An 8836-nucleotide genomic window follows, 5' to 3' on the forward strand; every position below is an offset into this window, starting at 1 on the left:
CACTCCAGTATTCTGGCCTGGAGAATTCCATGGACTGTATAGTCCATGCGGTCGCAAAGAGTCGGACATGACTGAGCGACGTTCACACATGAAGTCATCATAAAAATACTCTTGCAGACTTTGACGAGTGACGTGAAGGAGAAGCACAGTGGTTTTGGAGAGGGTCGCGTCCCAGTCTGACGCTCAGGGAGGACAGGACTGTAGCACTGAGTCCTGCAGGAGAGCGGGGCTCCTTCTTCATGGAGGGAACTGCTCGGCTGAAGGCCTGGTGGTGGGCAAATTTGTGGTTTCTCTAGAGGCCCACAGAAGCCGGTGTGGTCGGAGGGGGAGATTTCCTGTTGGCTGCAGTGATGTGTCCAGCTGGCCAGACTTGGGGGTTGGCTGTGGTGGAAGGGAAACGGGGAGTCGAGAGCATCCTGGACTCAACTGAGCCTTTGGCTGGGGGTGTGTTTCACTGACAGCAGGAACAGAAGTCATCCTAGCTATCCAGGCAGGGATGTTGGATGGCAGTTGGATATAGAACTCTGAGGCTGAGAGAAATCAGCCAAGGGTGACACATTTGAGGGGCACAGACACGGGGCGGCAGTGGAAGCTGTGGCTTATGTGTACTTGGGAAAAGTTTGCGATGGTGTGTCATTCTTGGCCTCTTGTACCTATTGAGTGTCCGAGGTCTTCAGGCTGCTAGAGCCCTTACTGTTTAACTGGCGATGCGTGTTGAGGAGGTCGCTGCTTTCTCTGGTCAGCAAAAGTTCCTCATGCCAGGCATTGTACTGAGTGCTAGGTATGCAAAGATGAATAAGGCAGAATGTCCACCTTTGATTAGCAGTATGCTGCAGAGACAAGAAAATAAATAGACTAAATTATTGAGTGATTTTTGCTCTGACTTCAGTTTGTTAAGAGGGAAGGCAAAAAGATTTAGGAAATTCTCACTATGTGATAAATCGTGTGGTACCTCATTTAATCAGTCCCCCAGCAACGCCAGAGGTGAACACAACTCTACTGTATTAAGTGTGAGCTTGATTCTGTGGAGCTAATAAATGTATCTGTAGGATTCACACCCGGGTTTGTCTGACTTAAGCCACCTCCCTTTCCCTTATACCTTTTTGTCTCATTCTAAGCGTTTTTCTGAATTTTGGACTGTATTATACATTAGGAAAGATGGAGGAATTTGAAGTGGACAAGAGGTTGTCACCCAAGGGCAAACAGGGACTTGTGCTTGTGTAACAAGTGTAGTGAGTGAGTTGGAAGAGTGCTGTAGATGAGTGGAAAGGATTTTCCTAAGGTTTCTGAGGAAGACCTTCTTCCAAGAATGGTGGTGCCTGGATTGATGTCAGTCTGTATGCCTGGCACTAGCAGTTAGCCAAGCCTCTGTCCTCTCCTTTGACCTCTTCAGTATTTTTATCAGGGCCATGGAGGAAGGCATGAATGAAATGGTGTGCTGATTTAACTGGTGGTGGATGTCAAGATAGGAAATGCAGTTAATATGTTAGATGTCAGGCTAGAATAGTGACCAGATACATGCAAAATGAAAATAAGCAGAGATAAACACTTCTGCCACTAGGGTCAGCCTAACCGGGTAAGAGGAGGCGGGGAGGTAGGGTCTAATCTCAGCTGGTGCGATGGGTCAGGGGTGTGATGGGCCTGTCAGACAGTGACAGATCTGAGGGCAGGTTTGTACTCATGTAGAATCTGGAAGAGAAGCAAGTTCCTTCCCATAATATGTTTCATGTTAAGGGGGTTCAGAATTGGCATCTTTTGCTCAGAAAAGGGAAATAGATATAGCTATCTTCAAATATTCTACAAAAGGATCAAAGTTAAAAAAAAAAACGCAGTGGGTGTAAACTATAAGGGACAGATTTTTATTATATAGAAGGTAGAAATTAATAACATTCATGGTTGCAGACACTTATAGGGGATTCATACATTCAGCATGTATGGATCAATGGGGCTGTTTTCAGTTCTGTGATTCTGTGTTTCACTGACAAATCTTTTATCAGGGTGCCTTAAGAACTGTGATCAAAATAACGTATGAAGTGCTTTGGAAATACTGGTTAGATGTTGGTCATCATATGATTATGCCAGTCAGGACGGGCTTTCGATGGGTTTCTAGAGGATGTTATATGAACCTCTGGCACCATATTGCTAAATATGGGATGTATATACATCCTGGATGTGTGTTTTTTTTTTTTTAAGTATTCTAAGAGTTAAGAACCGTTGCTGATAATTGTCACTTTTTATTGGTAGTTTATGGAAGTTACTTTGTGCATAGGTAACAACATATTACTATGTCATTTCTAATCTTCATGATTCTGAAAAGTAAGAACCCAGTGATATTTTAGATTTGGGATACATGCATGTGTGTGTAGAATTGTCGCAGATACTGTTAGTCAGTCTTACTTTTTATTTTCGAGAACACTTATGTGGCCCGTCCTCGTCCCCAGGAGTCACGAGGCACTGTGACCATCCTAAGTCACCTGTGCTATTGGCTGAGTGTGTGTGCTCAGTCAGCTCAGACGGTGAAGAGTTTGCCTTCACCAAAGAGTGCGGGTGACCCAGGTTTGATCCGTGGGTCGGGAAGATCCCGTGAAGAAGGGAATGGCTACCCACTCCAGTATTCTTGCCTAGAGAACTCCATGGACAGAGGAGCCTCGGTGGGCTACAGTCAACAGAGTTACAGAGTCGGACACGACTAAGCACGCATGCTGTATGCTGAGTGAGACATAAAAGGGGCAGAGCATGGGCATTGCTATTTTAGTCTCCTTGGGAGTTAACTTACATAGGAGAAATGGAAAAAAAGAAAAAAACAAAACACGGTACATGAGTTAAATATCAATATAAGGCAGCCCAGAAGTCGGTTGCAACCTACATAGGGAAGATTCCAACAGGTCCCAAAGATAGTGTTACTGGGCGTGGTGACGGGCAGCTCTGGTCCTTGAACCCAGGCTTGTGTGAACTCGGGGTTAGACAGGCGAAGGGGAGAGTGGGAGCATCCTCCTGCTGCTTTGTGCTGAAAGTGAGGGTGTGGGTGTGCGGATGGAGGAGGCCCAGTATGGGACAGCTGTGTCCATTCCACCCCTACCCCACCCCCACAGCAGGTCACGGTAGTGTTTTCAGGATGCCTGGGAGAAAAACCGAGGCATTTTATAGTTCTATTTAGACATCATCACAGAAAAGCCAACATAGATTGCTTCATGATGTGACAGCCTCTACTTACAGGTCACGCTGGCCGGCCCTGATCGTTATCAGCTGAGTTTTCACACAGCTGTAATTCATGCACATCACTCTTAAACAGTTGACACTGTTTTATATGTACTTTTCCACATCCCTGTCCATTCCGCTCTGCCAATATATTATGGCCCGTTCCTTTAGATCCTTGTAGTCCCAATTCCATTTTCATTATGATCAGGAGGCAGGTATTCTTTCTTGCATTTGGTGAGTGAGAAAACTTAAGAAACGAGCACCAGATCTAGAGTTACACAGTGGTGGTAAGTGGGGGTGTGGACCCTCTCTGTGCCCACAGCCCATGCTTTCCCCCTTCAGTACTGGAAGCCATGTAGCTGCAGACAAATGCCAATGAAGAGCACCACTTCCGCATTGGAGAGTGGCATGGTTGGAACAAGAGATATTTTTTAAAGCTTTGCTTTCAAGCTTCCTATCGCATTACCCTTCACAAAGAGTTTACCACTGCTTTATACATACTAGTTCAAATAATCATTTACTCATGTTGGGTTTTATTATTTTCGCCATTTCATACGTAATGGACTATTACTTCAAAGTTTTTCTTTAGTTGATGGTAAGACAGACCATTTTTCCAAATAATGATTCTAAAGGGGACAGTTTTTCTTTCATTGAGCTCTTGTTTAATCCTGATATATAGATGTGATTATAGATCCAGAAGATACAGTTTTCTTTCTGTGGGTTTTTAAATGCCTTTCTTTAATTTGTAGTTGAAGGAATTGGCTGAAAAAATTGTGAAATGTTATATTCATAAAGAAACTACTAATAAGCTATCCCCTTAACTTGGTTTTTAGGAGTGAACACTGTTAACTTCCCTGGTGGCTCAGACAGTACAGCGTCTGCCTATAGTGTGGGAGACCCAGGTTCAATCCCTGGTTCGGGAAGATATCCTGGAGAAGGAAATGACAACCCACTCCAGTATTCTTGCTTCATACATCCCATGGATGGAGGAGCCTGTTAGGCTACATACAGTCCATGGGGTTGCAAAGAGTCAGACACGACTGAGCGACTTCACTTTCACTGTTAACATAGATATCTTTATTATAAATACTTGGGTGGGTAGGCATACTCTGAAAGAGTGATAATGAGAGAGTATCTAAGTATTAAAAGCATCAAACCTCTCTAAAGGCTACTAAAATATATATAGGGACTTGTTTAACTTGGATAATCTTTAAAGGGTAGTTGGATTTCCAGACCAGCCTCTGAAAACCTATTTAACCTATAGGACAGCCTAACTATGCTACCTAATATGTCCAAAATCGGTATTTAAAAGATATATATTACACTCCTTCTTATTTAGTATTTCTGCGGATAGGAAACTTTCTGAGGCTTTGGAGGATGTAGGCAACAGTGGTAGCTTCCCAGAAGATCTAGGAAAGGGTGTGTGTGTGTGCACACGTGCGAGAGAGAGAGATGTATAACTCATAGATACATAGCTACATATCTAAATACATACGTATCTGAAAACTTATTTGAAAGGAGGAGTTACAAGAAAGTCTAGTCAGGTAATAAAATTCATCAGAAGCTGAGTAACTAAACCAAGTAACTAAACTAGTTATTTTAAGACCTCTTTGATAGTGGGCTATATACACTGTGGCTTTAAAAGCACTTATTTCGCAGAATTGAAGTCCACACTGCAGTAGTTGTGGAATGGTACCTAGAAGAGAAAAATGTGCTTGGAATAACATATTTAGAGAAATAGTTGAGGACTGTTCTTTATGTGGGTGTCTCTAGTATAACATAAATTATTGTATTTATGAGAATTGAAAATGGTGGTACTCTGAAATACTTCTGTCAATGGAAGGAGAGATAATGAGAATACAATGGTTTTGCATTAGATGTGAGTACGAGCAGTGAATTTTTTTTTTTTTTTTTGGAAAAACCTTCGATTTGATTTGGGTTTTGGTTTCTTTAAGGAGAGAGTAGTACAAAGCAGAGGTTAAGATCCTGCAGTGGTACATACTTAGTGTTAAAAATAGTGAAAGTACACAGCAGGATGAATTTAGATTGTGGATGAACATTTAATAATAGGCCATAAGGAGAGAAGGTTAAAATTAAATAATTTGCACTGTGTAAGTATCTGTTTTCATATCTGAAGTCTCACTGAAAGGCATCTGATGCATTTTGAGAGGTAGAGATAATCTGCGTATTTCATGCTTTCGATTTTCAGAAATCTCAGGGTTAAGCTAACATTTTGACATGGGTGCAAATTAACTGAATTTTAAGTAGGGCTGTGAGAGTTTATGGCACTGATGAGAAAGATATTACAAAACAATTTCAGTCACTGATAAGATGAATTTGCTGCACTGTTATCTATAGCATTAAAACGTAGACATTCCAGTCATTTTCCCATTTTAAATTTCTGCTTTAATTAAGCCTGTTTGGGTCATGCACTGTTTAAAGTCGTGTAAGCAGACCTTTCCTATGCCCTGGCTAATTCAGATTGAATGTGAAGATAAGGCTGCCTTAGGCCCCGTATTGGAAATTTAGCCTGAAATCTGATTTACTCAGCCTTTCTGTGGGCCATTCGTTCCCTCTGCAGAGTCTAGCCTCACCAGCTCAGCCTCGATTTTCACAGTTCCGTAGAAAGTTTTATTTTACCTCTTGAAAGTAAGTGTGGAAAATCTTTACATTTTGTTGTTCTTAGGCATAAATTCTAACTTGAAGCATTCTGAGAAAACTTAATTCTTTTCAATTTTAGTTGCATTCCATGAGGTCATCATATGTATATGTGTGTTGAATTGTGAAGTCAGCACCATTTGTGGCATCAGTATATTGTTTGAGCAATTTCTGTCGTTCTGAATCAACATTTTTCTTGACTGGCGAAAGTAACACAGTTAAAATTCCATGAAATTGTGAGTTTCGAGCAAAATCATTTGGCCTACACACATTTTCATTCTGGTGAGATCAATTCGTGGCAAATTCCTGTGAAGCCCCCAGGACAGAATCAGCTGTTTCTATAGGAAGGGTTGGTTAAAACTGAGACCTGCCTGGATGCTCCCTCCTCACAATGCCTTTAGGATGTCCGCTGGGTTGCACTGTATCTTTGTCCAGCGTGTTCTCCTTCAGTGGCCTGGTCACCTCTCTCGGACAGCCGCCGACGTGTGTCCACTCTGCCTCCAGTGCCTTGCGCCGTGCACGTGGTAGACCCTTAGTACCTGTGCAGTGAGTGGATTACTCACGGCATTGCAGTGAGCACCAGGGGCCTCCTGTGAAGAAGGCGGGATGGCAGAGGTCGTGGGCAGCCTTGTGTGTCGGGTAGGAGCATGGGGGGAAGGAGTCCTGGTGGTTCGTGTAGCCTTGCATGCTTGGGGTACAGGGTCTGCACTCCTGGCTCCCCCTCACCTGCTGTTTGCGCTCGGCTCCTGGTCTTTTGGCGTTGCCCTCGTCTCTGCCATGAGCCTGCCCTTGCCCATGGCAGCAGTTTCCGCCCCGTCATCAGTGGAGCGTCGGGTGCAGCCCATGCGTTAGCGCTCACCTGTTGGCCAGCTGGGCTGCAGTCAGCGTGTGTCTCCACCTGCTCCCTTCTCCGAAGCACCACACTCTCCAACTCCATTTTCTGACCATTCCTCTGGCCTTGCTTGTGGCCTCCTTTTCCCTTCTTCCTTAAGTGATGTCAGGCTCTCAAATTTTGTCTTCTACCCTTTATGCTCTTTTTACATATTCTCCTCGGAGTAGTTGCTTGGGTTTTATGTGCTTCGTATTGCTGAAGTCGTCCAGGATTTATTGAGGGTGTGCTGTGTGCCAGGTGTGACTTGTGTCCTGCAGGTGCACTGTGAGTGAGCAGAACAGAAGTTGCTGCTCTCCAGGAGCATCTGTCCTTGGTCGCCCACTTCCCTACTTAGGCCTCGAGGGCAGACCTGAGTCCCCAGGCCGGAATGCATCGTGGCACTTCTGATATTGTCACCTGGACTTCCTATCGGAACCGCAGCTTTAACATGCAGAAGAGTGAAGGCCCCCGCCCCCCAGGGAGGGTGGATCTGCTTCTGCCCTGGCAGGCTGCTGGCTCAACTGGTGTCTTACCACCTGTTAAGCCACCCTTGCCGCCTGTCTTCTGCACTCCCAAGTCGAGCTGCGATTCCATCCTGTTCCTTGAATCTGATCGTGCTTTCTCCCACCGCTGCTACCGGCCCAGGACCTCGGCTCAGCGGCCTGCTGGGGCAGTCCAGCCTGGTTCTAGGCCACTGCTGGGGGCGCCGTCCTTCCGAAAGGCAGATATGACCGTAACTCGCTGTTAAAAGCACCCAGTGGTTTCCCCCAAGATGCAATCAGAAGCCTTTCAAGTGACGCGTGAGGCTCACCCACCTACTGGCTTCGGCCCGCTCCAGCTGCTGCTGTGCCTCGCTGGGGTCTGAGCTGCTTCTGTTTCCTTGCACGTGCCAGGCAGTTCATCATTTCATGGAGCCTGTGCTCGATGCCCGCTGTTTCTCCTGCTTGGGGGGTACTCTGTGCCCTGGCCCTCCCCACCTTGAACGTGGCTTCTTCCGTCAATCCTGCTAATCTTCAGACCTTCCTGAGAAGGTGTCCTCTGTGTGGCTCACAGTTGGGCCTCAGAGTCTGGCCCACAGTTGGCATCAGCATGTGGTTCTGGAAGGAAGGAAATATCTGTGGGTCTTTGTAGCACCGCGGTAAGGGACATCCCCCACCGCCGCTTCGCTCCTTTGAAGCACCCCGGGCACGAAAGCCTGGGCTGAGGCTCCGGTTCGGCCCTCCTGAATGGCCCTTGCTCTGAGGCCCATGGGCTGACTCACCAAGCCAAAAATAAAACTCAAAAGTCCAGTTTTGAACTGGTCGTGTTTGGTAGGAGCCTTACTTGCATTGAGAGGGTGGCTTGTGACTCACAGTCTGGGTGCTTATTCATGTCACTAGTGATCTTTGAAAAGTTTTGCCCTAGACATTCTGTGTTATCTGAAATCTACCCTTTCACTTTCTAATGAGCACTCAAGACACATTAATGTTTGATCAGGACTTGCAGACTCAGGTCTGAAATAAGGTGATTGTTCTAAGAATACTTTGAAGTCAGGAAGGGTTCCTAACCACTCACTATACTTTGCTTTTGTTACTGGGAAGCTGAAAGAGCTGGGTGAGGTTAAGTATCATGCCCGTTTCCTGTGTGCACGGTAGAAATTTAGATGAATGCAGAATCTTTCCGTATATTGTTTGTTCCAGATCCCTTTTAATTATTAAAGCCTTGCTAAAAGTTAAAAAATTAACTGTCTTATATCCACGTAGTTTTTTTTTTTTCTTAAATGTTTTTCTGGGCTTTGTCAGGTCATTGTTTTTCATATTTCCACAAGTGAAGAGAGTTGCATTTTTAATGTGTATGTTAGCATAATAGACATTTCTGTCTCTGCAATAATGAGTTAATAAGCTTACATCTTCTTTTACTTCTTCACAGGGCAGCCCAATGGATCCCATGGTGATGAAGAGACCCCAGCTGTAGGGCATGGGCAGTAACCCTCATTCTCAGCCACAGCAGAGCAGCCCTTACCCTGGAGGTTCCTACGGCCCCCCAGGCCCACAGCGGTGTCCAGTCGGCATTCAAGGCCGGCCCCCAGGGGCCATGGGAGGCCTGCAGTGCCCCCGGCAGCAGGTTTGT

At 45.3% G+C, this 8836-nt stretch overlaps 1 protein-coding gene across 12 annotated transcripts in view; it reads left to right on the forward strand.

Moving 5' to 3' along the window:
* LOC129557813 (uncharacterized) overlaps positions 1–8836 on the forward strand; it is a 135254-nt gene that overhangs the window by 39966 nt on the left and 86452 nt on the right. For all 12 annotated transcript variants that reach the window (XR_016039423.1, XR_016039424.1, XR_016039421.1 and 9 more), the window contains one exon: positions 8636–8830. Coding sequence is in view for 2 of the 12 variants with exons in the window: in XM_088844968.1 (XP_088701094.1) it covers positions 8636–8680 (45 nt within the window). In the remaining 10 variants the exon portion in view is untranslated. Of the gene's footprint in view, positions 1–8635; positions 8831–8836 lie in introns of those variants that run through there.

Source organism: Moschus berezovskii, chromosome 17, assembly GCF_049115385.1.
Source record: "Moschus berezovskii isolate FMDL1 chromosome 17, NW_MosBer_1.0, whole genome shotgun sequence".
Classification (NCBI taxonomy): Eukaryota; Metazoa; Chordata; class Mammalia; order Artiodactyla; family Moschidae; genus Moschus; species Moschus berezovskii.